General features: G+C 40.6%; 2 protein-coding genes across 2 annotated transcripts in view; both read left to right on the plus strand.

The window, feature by feature from the left end:
- Window positions 1-39: 39 nt before the first annotated feature.
- sco1 (synthesis of cytochrome C oxidase 1) lies at window positions 40-5970 on the plus strand. Its single transcript, XM_085158204.1, has 7 exons — window positions 40-359; window positions 2282-2401; window positions 2733-2823; window positions 2976-3173; window positions 3260-3352; window positions 5424-5539; window positions 5622-5970. Exons 1-7 carry the CDS (start codon window positions 210-212, stop codon window positions 5754-5756), a joined length of 903 nt encoding a protein of 300 aa, XP_085014330.1. The 5' UTR covers window positions 40-209; the 3' UTR covers window positions 5757-5970.
- An 8157-nt stretch (window positions 5971-14127) lies between these two features.
- The window catches only part of LOC146519494 (myosin heavy chain, fast skeletal muscle-like), a 62240-nt gene continuing 56547 nt past the window's right edge, over window positions 14128-19820 (plus strand). Inside the window, exons 1-4 of the mRNA XM_085158171.1 lie at window positions 14128-16973; window positions 17049-17258; window positions 17365-17508; window positions 17591-17747. Of these exons, the coding sequence (XP_085014297.1) occupies window positions 16776-16973; window positions 17049-17258; window positions 17365-17508; window positions 17591-17747 (709 nt within the window). The 5' untranslated portion in view covers window positions 14128-16775. The remainder of the gene's footprint in view (window positions 16974-17048; window positions 17259-17364; window positions 17509-17590; window positions 17748-19820) is intronic.

Raw genomic sequence — 19820 nt, forward strand, 5'->3', positions numbered from 1 at the left:
CGTATTTTCCTGTGTTTAGTAACCGTTCCCTGGCTACGGATCTGAGATCAGCCACTTTAGCGCCTTGTGGCCCATTTAAAACTAGCACCGCTGCAGTATAACTGATCTGAGAACGGAAGTCAGTCCGCAGAGTTCCCGTTCACTTCTCATGCTTTACCAAAGCTGTAGCGGCTTCCTGCTTGTTGTAGCGGTTCTGTTCAGGTCCAACCATGGCTCTGAGTGTGCTGTATCACAGCCTGGGCTGCCGGCTGCTTCACAGCAGAGTCTTACAGAGTCCGGCGAAGCTCACACTCGGCGCTTTACCGAGGCAGTCGGCCCTGAAACACACGCTGTCCCCGCGGAGAACTCACTGCTACCTGGTAGGTCAAACCTGCCTGTGTCCGCGGAGCTAGCTCACTTCATTGAAACATTTAACAGTTAGAGTCATGTGGCAAACAGTCAGATGATCCGGTCTTTCTTTGTAGTTTAACCAGGTTTTGTTTAGTGACAACAATTTCAAATAGTTTTAAAATACTTATTGGCAAATAATGTTGGTGTCTGTATCACTCAATAATTTAGAACCATCTCCATTCACACCTGCTTCACCTCCTAACAGCACCACCTTAACCTAGTTTGGAAACTAGATGAGCCGCAGACACGGGGCCAAGACTTGGATTAAACCCAGTGCTGGACGAAGATCCATTTTCAGTCCCGTCTCAGGGAAACTGGTTGTTCAAGCTGATTTATTATAGAAAGTTCCAGCTCCACATATTTTTTATTGGACTTTACTAGAGTAGCTTGACATATTTCCCATTTCAAATAAGCTTTATTTGCCTCATACTGGGCCCTGAAATAAGCAGCTTGAGCTCTAACGAACTTTGAGCCTCCTTTTTTCCTGATTGGCTGCCCCTCCTTACATTGCTCTTTGACATAATAAACATGCAAAAGTAGAAAATATGTGAGAAACGTGAGTGTTTGGAGCAGTTCATCTCCACTGTTGCATCCTTGTGAACATTGGTGCTTGTTGATATTGATGTCACAGTATTTGATGAAATATTAGCTCTTGATTTCCGTGACCTGGGAAACACAACGCGACTGGTGTGATCAGCCCATCAGGAACTTTAAGATTAAACCTCTTTGTGACCTCGTATTTTTATGTGTGTGTGTCGGGTGTGAGTTGAATTGTGTGTCATTTGTGCCAAAGTAGGCAACAAGGAGGGAGTCCACACAAGATGTTTACTTTAATAAAAGATGATTTATTAAACATAAACTAACCAAGACACAAACATCAAGGAGAGTTGATACCTGGTGGAATGGAAGAGACTGAGCAGGTCACCTGGGCCGGCTTTTATAACCCGGAGAGCACAGCTCAGCTGCGTTAGCTGACAATCCTTCCTCATCACCCAGTTATTAATAACAGCAGGCCAGGACGTCTTTGATTACTTTTTATATTGACTGTGTAAATCTGTCTATTCCTAAATGTGACAACCCACCCACTGTCAAACACCACGAAATATAAAAAGTAATAAGGTAGCAGCTTTGGTAATGCTAATAGGGGAGTGTAGCTAATTAAGCATTAAGCAGTGTAATTATTACGCTGGTGCATATGTAATGCCTACTGTATGTAAAGCTTACTGTCACAAACCTGGATTTTAGATGAACCTTCAGGGCAGCAGCGAAATCCAGCGTCTGTCAGCTGAGACAAGAGGAGAAGATAAAAGAGATTCTGTGGAAAGATCACTTTAAAGCAGTAACCTTTGCCTCATTTATGAGCGCTGAGCTGTTAGAGGTCCAAGAGTAGAGATGACTCTGTGCAGTTATCATCGCTGCAGAGGGGGGCGCTGCTGTTCCTGAAATCAGAGATAAATGCCTTTGTTTTCAAGACTTACAGCAGTGAGTTTAAGTTAAGAGGCTGCTTTAACATTACTGCCCATCTTAGCAAGGAGAAATGCATCAGCCACATTGATGACACCAGCCCTATACCCACTGACCTCATTTAAAACTGTGGCCATATTTAACTGCAGCATTTTTAGATTTTATGACTTAAATTATCATCATCATCAACTTTATTTATAAAGCACTTTAAAACAACCACAGCTGACACAAAGTGGAACTGTAAAATAAAATTACATGAGATATAAATAAAAACCAAATAAAAGAAGAGTGAAATCATTAATTAAATAACTACTTCAATTAAAAGAGAAACTAAGTCTCACTGAGGTTAAAAGCCAAGGAATAAAAGTGGGTTTTAAGACGTGATTTAAAAGTTAACTCACAGCTTCCTGTGCTTGCTCATTAACAGGTGAATGGGAGTCAGCGGCACACCTGCAGAGCAACGCAATGGCACAATCAACACAGCTTAAGAACGTTTTCCTCGATGCCTCCTCCACCCTCATCAGGAGATAAGCCAAAGACGTCTGGGGTAAGAGTTAAACGTTTATGTTACAGCTGATCCCCAGCGGGATCAACTCCATTTGTTCTCAACTGAAATTTTCAGACATTGACTAAGTTTAAAAAGTTTCTTTTGTCATATAGAGCAGGGCCATGACTGACGTTAGGGCCTGTAGTAGCAGTCTGTAGCAATCTTCTCCCAAACTCAGCTATAACTGATTAATTTAAGGTGACCCAAAGGATATGGAGCTGTTAAAATAAGCTTACCAAGAGTTTATTTGCAGGTAGAGAATGTCACGACATAAATATCTGTATAACTATACCGGTTCAGTCCTTTTGCTTCCTTTGTGCTCTCTTTAAAGCCTGTGACGTGGAAATCTTTAGCAGTAACGTTTGCCATCGGCGGTGCGCTGCTCGGAGGGATGAAATATTTTAAGAACGAAAAGGAAGAAAGTAAGTATTTCACTGGTTAATGCGCTCTAAGACTAAACTTCAATGCCTGTATAGAAAGAAACAGCAGACAGTGTATTTTATAGATATAAAGGTTAAATAAAGTGATAGGGGTCCTAAATGCCCCTCCTCTGTGACTGTGTTGTAATTGGCAGTGATTGAAAAAGAGAGGAACAAGTCGATAGGGAAGGCGGCGCTGGGAGGCCCGTTCTCACTCATCGATCACAACAACAAGCCCACCAAGAGCGAGGACTTCCTCGGCCAGTGGATCCTCATCTACTTCGGGTTCACTCACTGCCCCGACATCTGCCCCGATGAACTGGAGAAGATGATCGAAGTGGTGGATGAAATAGGTATTTAAACCGTTTTTTTATTTGCAGCGAGAAGTCAAAGTCCTGATTTTACTCAACATCTGGCTTCTTTTGTTGTTGTTTTGCAGACAAAATAAAAACTTTGCCAAACTTGACGCCGATCCTCATCACCATCGACCCCGACAGGGACACGCCAGAGGCCTTAGCTACGTATGTGAAAGGTAAGAAAGCAACGTGATCAAACTGTGCCTCGATACACGCACATGACAACATTTTCCACTATGACGTCACAACTAGGGATGGGTATCGTTTAGGTTATATCCGATAACGGTACCAAACCGGTACTTTTGAAACGGTGCCGGTGCTTAAAGAATGGAGAACACAAAATTGGTCCAAAAACCTCTCATGTTCAGCTGTTTTTTTGTAAAAAGATAACAATGTTAGCCTTTTCTGCAGCTATGGGGCATATATGGTATCACTCTTGGCTGGAAGCAGCTTAATCAATGGAAAAAACACAAACTTTGTCCAAAAACCTCTCATGTTTAACTGTTTCCCGCCTTTTCTTTGGTCATTTTAGCCTTTTTGGCCAGGGTGACGGGAGTATCTGCCATCAAACAAGAAGACAGCCGCATGTAGCTATGATGGTGTTTGCTAGTTCACCTTACATGCATTAATGTAATAACGTGGTTAGCCTACTCAACGTAAATTACACACGAACAACATGAAGCTACTCACGCAGAGAAGAACGGCTGCTGCTGCATCATCATCCTCATCATTTCTGTTACACTGGCAGAGCTCCGGGTCCGATAACAGGCACCACACCCGCAGTAGATGTGCTCGGTGTGAGGTCTGCAGCAAGCTATCAAATACGGCGCATTTCTCGGCTTTAAAAAAAAACCCCGCTATGCTTTGCTAGGTGTTTCATCAGATTTGAGGTGTTACCTCCTTTGACAGTATCACAGTATCAGCTTAAAGCACTTGTTGCAGCTGCTGAGTTTGCATCCTTTGCTGTGAAGTACAGCCAGACTTTTGACCGCTTCGCCTTGAGCATTTTAATCTGTAGCTCTGCTCTAAAAGAACGTACGTACCTGGACCCGCCTACTATCCTCGGAAACGTAAAATGATTGGTTAGAATCTAAAGTGTGTCACAGCTCAGGAAAAAAAAGCACCGAAATGTGCGCTGCTTTTCGGTCTGGTTACTACCGTTTATGTCAGAACCGGTGCCATCATGGCACCGGATACCGGTACCCATCCCTAGTCACAACTCCATCTTAGTTTTCTGTAATTTTTGTAATTCCTCTTCTCAGAAGAAAAGCAGAGGTATCAACTGAACCCCTGCTTTTATAGAACTATTAGACTTCTGCTGTAGTGATGTGGTTGAATATGACAAATGGAATATTTTTAATTTTCATAACAAAGACCACCTTAGTGCGTCTGTGTGTGTATTTATATGTACAAACACTCTTTTGTAGCTAAATACCAAGTCTGATAAACTGATGCTAGAACCTAACAGCATGTCTTTTATCCTGTCTTCCTTCCCTCACCCCAACCAGACTGCCGCCCCTCCCTGAGCCTGGTTCTGCCAAACGTTTCTTCCTGTTAAAAGGGAGTTTTTCCTTCCCACTGTCGCCAAAATGCTTGCTCATAGGGGGTCATATGATTGTTGGCTTTTTCTCTGTATATATTATCATAGGGTCTACCTTACAATATAAAGCGCCTTGAGGTGGAAGGAAAATCGACACATTTCTGTTCATCCAGTGGTCAAAAACAACAGCAGACAGACATGTGCAGACATTTCTGTCAAGTAACGTAACACAAAACCTTTACTGTACACAGATCGATGTCCCTAAAAAGCACTCTGAGCCAGGATCACCTGATGGTCAGACTGTGAGAGGACAAGAATTGATTCTGTTTGGTCTGTTTGTGCTTTTTATGGTTAATGATTGAGGAAAATAAGAAATAACGTGACTTATGTGAGCAGTGTTGCAGTGGTTAGCACTGATGCCTGACAGTGAGGTGGTCCTGGGTTCTGTGTGGCCTCGAGCTCCAATGACACTGAATGGGATAGGTGTTGAAAGCAAAAACAATGCAGGTGTGCACAGGTTCAGATCAGGGACAAAAAGTTGCAAATAAATCAAGTTTTTGTTTTTGGAGTTGTGGTTGCAGGTCTGCAGGGGAAAGTGGTTTGTGTTGATTAGAGCTTCTTGATAAAATCTGATTGTTATGCCGTCATTTAGCTGCTTTAATCCTGCGTTTCTAGGTGTTAAACTTTCTTACCGTCTCATCTTTCAGAGTTTTCCCCAAAGCTGATCGGTCTGACGGGAACGACGGCTCAGATCAATGAAGTTTCCAGAGCGTACAGAGTGTACTTCAGTCAGGGGCCGAAGGACGAAGACAACGACTACATCGTGAGTTACCGTCTGCTCTCAATCAGCTCCCAGAACTCGTGATTTCCTTCAGTTACTAAGTTTATGTGTCTGTCTCTTGTAGGTCGATCACACAATCATCATGTACCTCGTGGGACCCGACGGAGAGTTCGTGGATTATTTCGGACAGAACAAAAGAAGTGTGGAGATCACCAACTCGATAGCGGCACACATGAGGAGGTTCAAGAAGGGAAAATGAGCAGCAGCCCATTAAAGCGGACTCCTCCTCAGGTGTGTCTCTGCACCGCTGCCGTCTTATCTGGGTTTTTATTTATTGTGGATGCACTACTCCATAAAGATACATATCTGCAGTGACACTCGGTGGTGTGCAGTGTGCCTGATATTTGCATTTTACTTTCTAGGATTCTGTGATCATTTTGCAAACTGTGGAATAAAACACAAACAAACCCACACGCAGCCAAATGAGCTCGATATCGTTTTTTTATTTCAAGCTTGAATGACAAACATTTAGCTTCATGTTTTTAATGTTTGATTTTTAAATTAAAAGTGGATCTATTCTTTTTTTTTCTTCATATTAAACATGGCTAAACTTTCAAATAATGTGTCAACATGCATGTGCGTCACACATTAAGGCTTCAGACTCAGAAGACTCTAAATTCTTAGTTTCAGCCTGTCTTTTTTACCACTGTTTTCTCTGTAACATGCCACCGAGCACGTGTATCTATAATGTGTTCACCTCGAGTAGCCAATCAGAAGAACTCGGCCTTAAAAGAAGAGTGATGTGGGCTAAAACAGCTGGTTTCAATGAGAGGATTGGAGGGACTGCACCAAGACCCAGTATGGGCTAAATAAGGATTGTTATTGAACAGAGAATCATGCAAAGCTGCTCTAGTTGGGTACAAGCTGTAGGATCATGAATAGGGATGGGTATCGTTTAGGTTTTATCCGATACCAGTACCAAACCGGTACTTTTGAAACGGTGCCGGTGCTTAAACGGTGCTCAAACCGGTGCTTAAAGAATGGAGAACACAAACTTTGTCCGAAAACCTCTCATGTTTAGCCATTTTTTGTAAAAAGATAACAATGTTAGCCTTTTCTGCAGCTATAGGGGATTTATGGCATCACTCTTGGCTGGAAGCAGCTTAATCAATGGAAAAAACACAAACGTTGTCCAAAAACCTCTCATGTTTAACTGTTTTCCACTTTGTCTTTGGTCATTTTAACCTTTTTGGGCCAGGGTGAAGGGACTATCTGCCATCAAACAAGAAGACAGCCTCATGTAACTACGACGGTGTTCATGATTCATGAATGACACCACAGCAGGCTAAAAAATATCAACTTTGTTCACTTACTTTTAAAAAAACATGATGTTTAATGTCTTAAAATATAGAAAAGAAAGAATGTGGGTGATTATGGATTTAATTTTTATAGCTCACTTTGAAACACTTACCATTGAAAAAGAATACTGTAAACAAAGATGTTTAATATGTTTAGAAAAAGCCAGGAGATGAGATGTAAAGCAGGACACGGAAGTTGCTTGTTTGGGAGGGACGGCAGACGGGGAGGATTTGAAGCAGCAGAGGGAGTCTCCAGGTCATCAAAATGTGTTGAAGACTCTGTGCCTGCAGTTTTATACAATGCAATTAAAATTAACTTTCGGTAACATTTTTTAAAAAACTGCAAGCAGGTGTTTCTTTAAGTGCAGCTACAAAAATCTATGATGAGACTGGCTCCCATAAAACCAGCCCAGAAAAAGAAGAGCAGCAGTTTCCCCTGCAGCAAAAGATCAGCTTCCAAAAGCACAGCAGTTACCAGTACCTCGGGTCAGAGCTCACCTCAGTGCTTTTTGCAGTTCAATCCGGAGACACATCACAAGGTCTGGACATGTGGAAATGCTGCAAAGAAATTAATGAGGGACCATTAAACCGGTAAAAACTGCTGAGATAAAGAAACAAAATGATGTGTCTAACAGATGTTAGACTCGTGGAAACCTGGACTTTGGTCTGATGTCAGATCAGCTGTTTTAATTAGATGCTGAGAAGGTGAACAGATGGTGTCTGCATTAATCGTTACCATCATAAAGCATGGAGGAGACACTGGTAGTGTAGGGATGAATTATCTACTGAAACTGTTGGACATCTTTTCAGAATTTGAAATCATCATGGCTACCACAACATCCTGCGCAGTGTTGGGGAGTAACGGAATACATGTACCGCCGTTACGTATTTAAAATACAAAATATGAGTAACTGTATTCCGTTACAGTTACCGTTTAAAATGTGGTATTTAGAATACAGTTACTTTGTTGAAATAAATGGATTACACGGCGGTACTTCCCTGTTTCATATTGTGGCGGGTCAGGACTGTTTGGGTTTTGTTTGACAGCTACGTTCTGTTGTTCCAGGTGGCAGCGTTACGGTTCCCATGGTTACAGGGTGGCGCTCTCTCTCTGCGTGTTTCCTGGGTGAGAGAGCGCCTGTTGTTGTTGTGCTAAGCTAATAGGCAAAATGCTACAGGTATAGCGCTAAAGAATGTAGCATCATAGGCAGTGTAGTCCGTGCTGCAGGGAGAATGGACTGCCATACACGTTATGTGTCTGTGAGCGAGGGAGGGAGAAAAAGGAAAAGTACGAGCTGTCATCGAGCAAAAACGGGAGCTGGAAGCATGTAAATATAATAATAACCACTGCAGCCAAGAAGAGAGCCTGACGAGCCCAGCTGTAAGTAAGCTATTAAGACTCGACTGTACACCGTGTTCGTGTTTTCCTCCAAAAACAATAAGTTCTGTTGGAGCAGCCTTTCAACGCCTCTCTCTGTCTCTGCTAGCAAAGTTGACCCAGACAACAAAGTAAAGCTAGTTTTCGGCTATGAGCCCGACACAGAACCCACCGTATTAGCCAGAGGTCCCTTTACTACGGTAAAGGGACCTCTGGCTAATATGTAACAGTAATGTTACAACAGTATATGTAACCTTCAGTAACAGTAATAAATCACAGCAATAGTACATTCATGTAGTTGTAATAATATAATATATTAATAATAATAATAATATATTAAGTAATCCAAAGTATTCAGAATACGTTACTCTCATTGAGTAACGTAACGGAATACGTTACAGAATACATTTTGGGGCATGTAATCTGTAAATGGTAAATGGACTGGTTCTTATATAGCGCTTTTCTACTCATCTGAGCACTCAAAGCGCTTTACACAACTTGTGCATTCACCCATTCACACCCATTCGCACAAGCACATCTTTCTAAGTGCTTCATAGCTAACATTCACACACATTCATACTCCGATGGATGCATCGGAGAGCAATTTGGGGTTAGTATCTTGCCCAAGGATATTTGACATGTAGACTAGGGGAAGCCAGGAATCGAACCACCAACCTTCCGATCAGTAGATGACCTGCTCTACCACCTGAACTACAGCCACCCACAATGGAATGTAGTAATGGAATACATTTTAAAAGTAACCTTCCCAACACTGATCCTGCGGCGACGTACCATCCCAGCTTAGCGGGATCCGTTTTTTAAGAAGGAGGAAGGAGCTAAAACACCCCCAGCCTCTGTGAGGAGCTCACTGAGCAATGGCCTCAGCAATCACATGACCTAAATCCAGGTGAGATGGTTTAGGAGTGAATTACAAGCAGCCACGAGGAGTGTGCAAAGGCAGTATGAAAGCACAGGTGTCTGTGATGTTTTATAGCTCGGGAGACATCAGTATCATTATACACTGTAAAGAAAATGAGTGAATAAAGGTGGCAGAGAGACGGAGAAGGACAAACTCTTGACCTTTCATTCTGGAGGCAGCTGCTCAGACTATTGAGCCTCGAGTATTTGGACTGATTAATGAGGTGACAGGAAGAAACTGTGTGGATGGAAACTGTTTTCATAGGCTGGCAAGAAGTCTAATTCACCAAATGCCAGCAGCAGGAGTAACTTTTCCACTACAGATGAATGATCAAATACCAGAATTTCAGATTAAACCATGTAATCTATCTTTCGAGTAATCTATTATTTGGTGATTATTTTCTAAGGCAGGGAAATAGTGTTTAAAGGAAAAATCAATGGGTTAAATCAATGGGTAGGAGAGCAGTGTATAGACTGGTGTGTGCTACTGTAGCAGGAGCTGGATGTATTGTGTTGACAAAACTTCATCAAATCTCATTTTTGTAGATATTGTATTACCTGGTCTTTCCAATATTCTTTATTTATTTCTCATTTCTCCTATATTGCTATACTTTTGTCTCTCTTTGATGTTGTGTATGATAGTCTTTTATGTTTTGAGAGAGGTTTAACATATCAAAAATATTTAGTCTTTGTCGATTTGTGGGGCTTTATGCCCAAAAATCATAGCTGTCTGTATCAGTCTGTGACATATTCCTTCCTGATAGACTCGTCTGATCATCTGCTGATGAAAATTGAATTCAAAACACTTTCGCCTTATTGTCAGCGAATCCATGAAGACTGAGCTCAGCCATAATGCATAAGTGTTTTTAGACAGCCCTTATCCACAGGCTGATTGTATCATTAAAAACCGCACAGTTCACCGTTTGCTGGATAATTTCCACCTTTCCTTTGGAAGAAAATCTCAACCATTATGTAATCATGTCTAACAGACAACAAAGAGGGACTGCGATCTTACCACCAGCCAGTATTGATTTATTAATATCCTTTCCGCCTGTGCACCTGTTGTAGTTCCTCCTTTGGAAATCAGATTAGAAAAGCAAACACAGCAGCCGCTTGGCCCTCAGAGGCCAGACACCACGCTCATTCCTGGAGGAGAGGGGGCTCTCAGCGCTCTGTGGACCATTCACAGGGGAACACATTGATTTCTGGATTAAAAGGCTCTTACACAGAATATATATATGTCTGTGTATATGTGTGTATATATATATATATATATATATATATATATATATATATATATATATATATGTGTGTGTGTGTGTATATGTATGTATGTATGTATATTAGGGGTGCAACAATACTCGTATCGATATTGAATCGTTCGATACAGTGCTTTCGGTTCAGTACGCATATGTATCGAACAATACAACATTTTTGATTTATTTGATCAACTTTCCTTCTGACGGTGCTGTCTGTGTTGAGCGCTCAGTGGATCTGTGCTCGACAGTGCAGCCTAGGCGGAGTAGTCGAACACAGATTCACTGAGCGCAGGGCAAGCTAGCGAGACAGAAGCTAAGCTCGTTGCAACTTGGCAAATTGAACCTCCCCCACCCTCATTCAGATCTGGCGTTTGGAACTATTTTGGTTTTCATGTGAAGTATGACCCTGAAGGTAAGCGCGTCATGGACTAAAGTAAAACAGTGTGTCGGATGTGCCACGCAATGCTCAATTACATCGGTGGGAACTAGTGCGTTAGCGCAGTTAGCTCGTCAACGTGTTGGCCGTCCAGCCCCACCACAGGGCGATCCGCGGTAGCTCGTTAACGGAGTTTTGCCGTGTTGTGGCGTTAACGTCATTTCAACAAGATTAACGCTGACAGCACTAGTGGGAACACAACGAATATGACTGCACATTTACTCCGACATCATCCTAGTGCAAAGACAAGTGGAAGCAGACAAAAACAACAAGGCTACAAACTTTAGCCGAGTCATTTAGACAGCCGTTAGCACATGATTCTCCTTATGGGGACCTGATATGTTTAATATGCTGCTGAGAATATAGCCCAGAAGAAGCGTATAGTATAGCTTTTATTTTGGAAAGAGCCATTTCTCTGTAATAAACTCTTTTCCAAAGATGAGTGATTTCTCGATCAGATAGATTTATTTTTTATTACTTTGTTGTTTCAGCAACATTAAATTTAAAAGCTGTACTTTTGAGTTAAAACATATATTTATAATTTTAATAAATGACAAATTAAAAAAGCATGAACATTTTTTTTGTATCGAAAAAATATCGAACCGTGACACCAAAGTATCGAACCGAACCGAACCGTGAATTTTGTGTATGTTAGACCTCTTTAATATGCACCAGACTGAGGAGGAGGATTATCAACACTAGGGGGCAGATTACAGTACTTTTATGTTTTTCTTTTTGTTTTGGGGCGATTTTCTCCACAATCAAAAATTATCAACAGTTTGTAAATGATCATATCTTGCATAACTGTGGCACAAAGTTTTTGAGGTTTGGTTTGGGCTTCTTGAAGAACATTAGGGATGCAATATATCAGGAAGTAATATTTTCCTTTTTGTTGCTTTTTGTTGATTTTATTGTTTCTTTTGAATTTATTCACATATTTCGCACTGATTTATTGTCACAACAGTGCTTCACTCTGTTGTACATCTGTTGGCAGAAGTGTAGTGTAATAATAAAAATAAAGAAATATAATAAAAAAATCTGCTTCTGTGCTTTCTTTTTACTTTCTTTTTAATTCTAACCGAAGAGCAGTGAAAGCTAAAACTAAGCTTCATTCACACTGACAGCACGGTTGATCGGCGATGCTGTCAGGCTCCATCAACACCTTCCACTATCGCTCATTGTGTGCAGATCAATCATGTTGTCAATCTAAATGCAGTGGGGTGCTTTCTTTCTTTGCTGCAGCAGCTTTGGTTTAGAAATGACACAAATCTGTGCAGGGCTTAATCCTAGTCCAACAAAGCTGACTATGAGCTCAACAGAAAGCTTCTTGCACGTTTGTGGCAACATGATTCGATTTTTAAAGCATTTATTGGAAGTGTGCTTTGCAGTAGTTGTACTTTGATGCGGATCGTTTTCTTTCCCGTTGACCTCCTCACCCTGTGTATGTGCGCTCATTGTCAGATCTGTTTTCCGTCGGGTCAAAGCTTCGGCCTTTGCACCGCACAAGCAGCTGATGGGGATTTTCTCCCTGCTTCTTTTTGATCCCGCAACCCTTAAATTCATATCTCATGGCCTTTTCACAGTCAGACTTCAACATGCACATTTGCTGCCGTGTTGAGACATGACAGAGGGGTCGGGGTAGTGTAAGTCCCTTTGCCTGTTAGGCCCACGCTTGTCTTCCCAAAACCAATTATAATCACAGCTGTTGCCAGACCTTCAAGTGACATTAGGAGGCTATTAAATCAGCGCCAATTAGACTGTCTATGATGCACTCCCAGACAAAACGCCCATATCACACGGATATTCTTTCTCAGTATTACCATATCATTTCCTCTGCTGTGAGAAGGAGTAATTATAAAAAGTCAAAGTTCAATCCATCAGGCGGTATTTACCCTCAAATGGAATGCAAGAGTTGAGAGGGACATTTGTTTATGAAGCATATGTTATAGTTTGCTGTTGTCATAAAGCTTAAAATGTATGTTTATTACAAGAGGAAACTAGCTAGTACATCACTATTATTTGTCTGTAAATGCATTATTAATCCATGAAATTACAGTGAACATTCTTTTATCATTTCTAAGGTGGCTTAATCAAATATTGACCTACAGTCTGAAGTTAAAAAATGTCCCAGTTTTATTTGTTTGTCTGTTTTGGAGCCTCAGATTTGCATTTTTCCATCTCCATCTTGTTTTCTTGAAACTGGACATGATATGATGAAAGTGAATCTGATTAAAAATACAAGAAACACCTCATGCTCATCAGCTAATGACTTCTGATATACCTATTGTTAGCTAACTGGCATATCCTGATTTATCCCGCTTTCTGACATAATAATAACAACTGTAATTTACTAAATCAGCGGTCCCCAACCCCCGGGCCTCGGACTGGTACCGGTCCGTGAGTCGTTTGGTACCGGGCCGCAACAGTTGAGGCTCAGGTGTGAAATGTATAGTTTTCAGGGTTTTTATCGGTTTTCAGCGTTATTTTGTTATTGTTTTTATCGTTAACTCGGTTTTCCTGGGTCTTTTCACGTGTGTTATGAATAAATCTTCTTTTTTTTCTGTACTGGTACTAGTTTTTTTGTTGTTGTATTTATCCGCGACACCTTAAAGGCCGGTCCATGAAAATATTGTCGGGCATAAACCGGTCCGTGGCGCAAAAAAGGTTGGGGACCGCTGTACTAAATGACTTTCATATTATATTTAGCATCAGCTCCATGGTATCATCACATTCACTTTAAATGTGAAAGCTACCCGGAGCCAGCATCAGGGGCTCACAAGCCTGTCTATTCCTAGTGCCAGTCCTGAGCCCTGATAAAGGGAGGGCTGTGTCAGGATGGGCATTCTCCATGAAACTGGTGCCAAATCAAACATGCAGATCCAGCCCCTGGGAAATAAGGGAGCAGCTGAAAGTACCATCTTCATATTGTATTCATTATGACTTTAAACAATGAGTGGGCCCATAAACTTTGGGGGGAAGTGTTGACTGAGATCTTAAATCAGTTGACTATTACACAGGCAGAGGAGCCGCCTCTTGCTAATCATAAAAAAATGCAGGTTTAAGGCACTTCTGCTTTGACTTCACTTTGCAGACCAAGAAGGTATGTCCAGAAAGTTTATCATGAAAGATAAAATTCCAAAAGTATAAGAGAGAAGGCAGTAACAATCAAACAGCACACACACACCTAATGAAAAAACACTTGGCAAGTGGGAAGAAAGAAGAAAAAACTCCCTTTTAACAGGAAGAAACCTCCCAGAAACAGTAGGGGGGGGGGGGGGGCGGTGACAGAGACAAGACAAAACACATACTCTGGAGCAGAGCCAGAGATGAATAATAACTAATCATTAAATGCAGAGTTGTGTATAAACAGTTAAAAAGGTGAGTGAAGATGAAACATATCCAGCCCTAACTACATGTTTTATCCAACAGGAAAGTTTTAAGCCTAATCTTAAAAGCAGAGAGAGTGTCTGTCTCCTGAATGCAAACTGGGAACGAAAACGACTCCAAGAGTCCTCACAGTGTTACTGGAGGCCAAGGCAATGCCATCCAGACTGTTATTCTGGTTGGACACCATGTTATTAATAACCTCAGTTTTATCTGACTTTAGAAGCAGGTCTTTACGTGTTTAAGGCATTCCTGCAGTCAAGCTAATTGGTATGTGCCATCTGGCTTCATAGGTAGATAGAGTTGGGTGTCATCTGCATAGCAGTGAACAACTATGCTGTCTTCTAATGCTACTGCCTAATGGGATGCATGTGTAATGTAAACAGAATTGGTCCTAGAACAGGACCGTGTGGAACTCCATAATTTACTGTAGTGTGTGAAGAAGATTCCCCATTTACATGATTAAATTGGAGTCTATTAGGTAGTGTAGGATTATAATATTATCTTATGCTATGTTAGACCCCTAATTAAAGATTGTGAAAGTATTATGTAGTTTTAGTTTGCATTATGCTCCTGAATTAGAAGAAGGTGATAACTATTACAGTTATTAAACTGATTTGTATTACATTAGACTGCTGATTCAGTGTGAATGAATGATATTGTTTTATGATGCATTATACTGCTGAGTTATAAGAAATACTGTTTTCAGAGAGTCAGGACTTTGCTTTTTCTGATAGTAGAGGAGACAGAGCACATTCCACGGGAGCTTCACTCCCACCGTTGTTGAAGGCAGACAAAATAGGGAGCCAAGGCCATAAGTCAGGCTCGCTAGGAGTTAGGAAAATGTGAATGTTTAGTTTTTTACGACTAGGTGGGGGCTAAAGGCTATAAGAGTTTGAGTAACCCTCCACAAGTTTGAGATTTGCTGTGACCTTCTTCATGCATGTCTCCCCATCCAGATGGTTTATGCTCATAAAGTGTTGAATTGTACGAAATAAAAGATTGTTGATTGAGCATTTATACACCGAGTATTGTCCTTCCTTCAGCCCAAAGATCGAAAGAATTGGGAGGATTTAACAGTAGATATAACTCAAAACACTGCAGAGCAGTAATACATGCTCTAATCGCTGTAGTAAAATATTATGGCCAAAAGTATTGAACACTGAGATCTAGCAGGAGAAGCACAGAGATGAGTCTATTTTGTTAATGCTGTTTCTGTACTTTGATGAATTCTGAAACCCGACTGATCTTCAAATCAGAATTAGTTGTCAGTTAAACGTTTCTCAGTAAATTAGCCGAGCTTCTGTCCAGCTTCAACACACGATTTAACTAAAGTTTTGTTTACAGCATTTTTTTGCTTTATTCGACTCTTTAAGTTAAATTTATTGAGATCATAATCCAAGTTTCTCAAAGTTAAAATTGTAAAACTCAAGCAAATTAAGGAAATCTCAACATTATCCTGACTTTTCTGTGGGGAAGTCTGAATAGCACTGGATCCGAAGATAAAACAGTCAGCTAAGCTTCCAGTAAGTCCTGCCTTAACACTGCAGTCATATCCTATAAACGCACATATCTGCACTATATTATCTTTGGGGAGGGAGACACATTAATAGAAACTCGCTCAAAGGATTTTAAATGGATTTATGGTAAATCATGTTAGCCAGGACGCAGCTTCTCACTGATTCTGTGTCAGATGCACTAAAGCATCTCATCCCATGCAATACTCCATTAACTCTTCTAACGATTTTCAGAAATCCTGAAAATATATATATATTCCTCCCTAAATGCTTAAAGTTATAACCTCAAGTAAAATATACTTAATAAGTAAATGTTGTGCATTTAAAATATATATTGAGGAAAGTAGATTATTTAAATGATATCATATCATCACCACAGTAGTCCAAGAAGACTAAACTTCCATATTTAGCTTTTCTTGTGTCATATCAGTTTGATAAAGTGTTCAGTGACTAACTGACACACCGTCTCATGATGATTCTTAAAACATCTGGGAGTTGTTGTAATTTCATGCGTTATTACACACTTTAAATTGACATTTGAGGGAGATAATTGTCTGCATTTCTATTTTTTTATAAGTAAAAGAGAACAAATACTTTCTGCATGCATTGTATTACTTTACTTGATGTTAAAACACTAGAGACTCAAGAGCTTTATTAATTAATCAATATGTTGGTTAATATGAATAAAAAGCAAATACCTATTGTTTTCTTTTAAATAAATGTGGTTAAATGCTCGACGCACTAATATTGCCCACCTATCCCAGCTGCCCCAATAGAGTGGTGTGTGTGACGGGCTCTGCTCTCCAGAGTTTTAGCGAAGCCCCAACAGAACTAATCTTCCCTGATCCCAGAAAATTAGGCCTGCCATGTTGGGACAGTAAGCTTCCAAAGCTGTTGTCCATGCCATTCATTGCTTTTTAATGGAAAGTCTGAAGGATTACAATTGAAACAGTTTAAAAGTGACACAATACACCTATATATAGACAGTTTGAAGTACAAAATGGACATACTTGCTCATCCGAGGTGGCATGAGAGCCAGATCTCCAAATATAGGTGAAGCAGAACCCCCGACCATCTCTTATAAAAGCTGTCAAAGTCTGGTGAGGGTGTCTAGTCAGGTGTCTGTGGTGCACCATTGGAAAATTAACAACAGTACAGACATTTTTTATGATTTAAAGGCTCTAAAACGTCTGGGATTCAAGCATTCTTTGGAAGTTCTGACTCAGGTAAGCAACATTTTTTTTTAATTTCTCGTCATCTTCAGTTCACTTTTAAACTCTTTTTTCATCCTTATCGCTCAGCTCAACAAAATGAGTGACACGGACATGGAAGTATTTGGGGTGGCCGCCCCATACCTGCGTAAATCTGAGCGGGAGAGAATCGCAGCTCAGAATGTGCCGTTTGATGCCAAAAGTGCCGTTTTCGTGCCTCACCCGAAGCAGGAGTACGTCGAAGGAAAAATCAGAAGCCAGGATGGCACTAAGGTCAATGTGGAGATTGAGGATGGAAAGGTGAAAGATTCCAGCTATTATTTGACTATTTCTGACATCTTATATCTGTTTTTCTGTCTTTATCTGTCATTTTTTTACAATGTATCTTTTTGAAATCGTACTTCAGGTTGTCACGGTGCATGTGGATGACATTCGGCCAATGAACCCACCCAAGTTTGACAAGATAGAGGACATGGCCCTGCTGACGCATCTGCACGAACCCGCCGTGCTTTTTAACCTCAAGGAACGCTACGCTGCCTGGATGATTTATGTAAGGACAACTGTGACTCACAACTTTAACTTTAATTCAATACCAACAGTCTGTATTCTGGGTTTTTTTCTTGTTAATTCAGACGTATTCTGGGCTCTTCTGTGTGACTGTGAACCCTTACAAGTGGCTGCCGGTCTACAACCCAGAGGTGGTGGCCGGGTACAGAGGAAAGAAACGCCAGGAGGCCCCCCCACACATCTTCTCCATCTCTGACAACGCTTACCAGTACATGCTTACAGGTCTGGCCCCATAGTATTCTTATTGGCATGACTAGTGTCACGTTTGTATGCATTTTTTGAGTTATATTATAACAGTTCAATTAAAATTGTGTATCGTTTTAGATAATTAAAAGCATAATTACTTTAAAAAGTTTGATGTACTATCCAATATTTACAAAATGCAAATTAAACATCCTAAAAAAATTCACAACAAAATGCAATGGAATAAAAAAGATCAATATTAAATAAGCAAAATTACAGGCATATATGCAAAAAAAGCAATACTCATACAGCTTTTAAGAAATACATAAAAAGTCCTGTTCACGTGATTTTTTTTCTCACCTTTTACCAGGTCCAACATGTAATTGTTACTGGCACTAGAAAATTTGACCCTATTACTCCGGCTCTTGTTGATCTACACTGGTTACCAATCAAATATCGCATTGAGTTTAAAATCTTGCTACTCACTTTTAAAATCCTGAATAACATTGCGCCCAGCTACCTCACTGACCTCCTCAATTTGTACACTCCTTGTCGTGCATTAAGATCATCAGGTCAGTTACTCCTGGCCCAACCTAAGATTAGACTGAAGACCAGAGGCGATCGTGCCTTTGCTTCAGCTACAAACAACCTTTGGAACAGCCTCACTGCTTCTATTCGAGCCTTGGACTCTATCCAGTCCTTTAAATCAAGATTAAAAGCATATCTATTTGACTTGGCTTTCCCGACCAGTTAATACCCTTTTAAATCTTTTAATTTTTAAACTTTTAAATCTCTTATTAGATTTTATTAAATTTATTATTTTTTACTAATTTTTCTGCTGTTTTTGTCTTCTTAGCATATTTTGTATTTATCTAACTCTCCTGGTCTGTTAGTGCCTCTATCCTGTCTGTGCTTGTGCCTGATTTGTACCCTGTTATTGACTTATGTTGACTCTCCATATTACTGTGAAGCACTTTGGTGTGCCTTCAGGTTTTTAAATGTGCTATATAAATAAAATTGTATTGTATTGTAATTACAATTTTGCACAAAATAATTTGTATTTACTTATTTCTTTAGTTTTATTGTGAAAAACAAATATTAGTCCTGAAGTGAAAAGTGGTGGAAGCTGTGTCTGTGTCGTGCACAGTGGATAAATCTAATTATCAGAAGTGCACAAGTTAATTATATTGTGAGAAAAAGTTGTTTATCTTGTGCACACAGGATAACTAAATAGTAGAGCAACTTAATTAACACGCTTCTCCAACAACTGCAGATGAAAGCAGTCACCTTATAATAGAGACTTTAGTGATTCAGCTTTAGTTTCACTTCAAACATAAAATAGATAAACAGGAATCACTGACAGCTCAGGCTTCGTGTTACACAGTCCTCCATGGAGATCTTCAGCATGTGAAGCAAACGGTGTGTATGCAGAAGAACAGAAGAAGTTCTCATGCTTCTTACGACCTCCTCAGGTGGAACTACAGTCCTGTGCTAAAGTCTTGAGCCACCCCTTATTTCTTTAAATCAGGGATTTGGAACATCAGGCCTCGAGGGCCGGTGTCCTGCAGGTTTTAGATGTTACCCTGGATCGACATGCCTGAATCAAATGATGAGTTCATTTCCAGGCCTCTGGAGAACTTCGGACATGTTGAGGAGGTAATTTAGCCATTTAAATCAGCTGCGTTGGATCAAGGACACATCTAAAACCTGCAGGACTCCGGCCCTCGAGGCCTGGAGTTGCTCACCCCTGGTTTAACTGGTCAATGTTCAATGCCTTAAACCAGAGGTGGGGAACTCCAGGCCTCAAGGGCCTGAGTCCTGCAGGTTTTAGATCTCACCCTGGGTGAACACACCTGAATTAAACGATTAGTTCATTACCAGGCCTCTGAAGAAAACATGTTGAGGAAGTAATTAAGCCATTTAAATCAGCTGTGTTGGATCAAGGACATGTCTAAAACCTGCAGGACCTGCAAACCTGACACACACAAAACAAACAAACAAACAAACAAAAAAGAAAAACCCTCTGAAAATGGTCAGGTACAAGGACTGGACTGAAAATGGGTGTAAACGCATCCAGTCTCCAAAGACAAACTGTGAAAGACCTTTAGAAAG

Source organism: Neolamprologus multifasciatus, chromosome 4 (assembly GCF_963576455.1).
Source record: "Neolamprologus multifasciatus chromosome 4, fNeoMul1.2, whole genome shotgun sequence".
Taxonomy (NCBI): Eukaryota; Metazoa; Chordata; class Actinopteri; order Cichliformes; family Cichlidae; genus Neolamprologus; species Neolamprologus multifasciatus.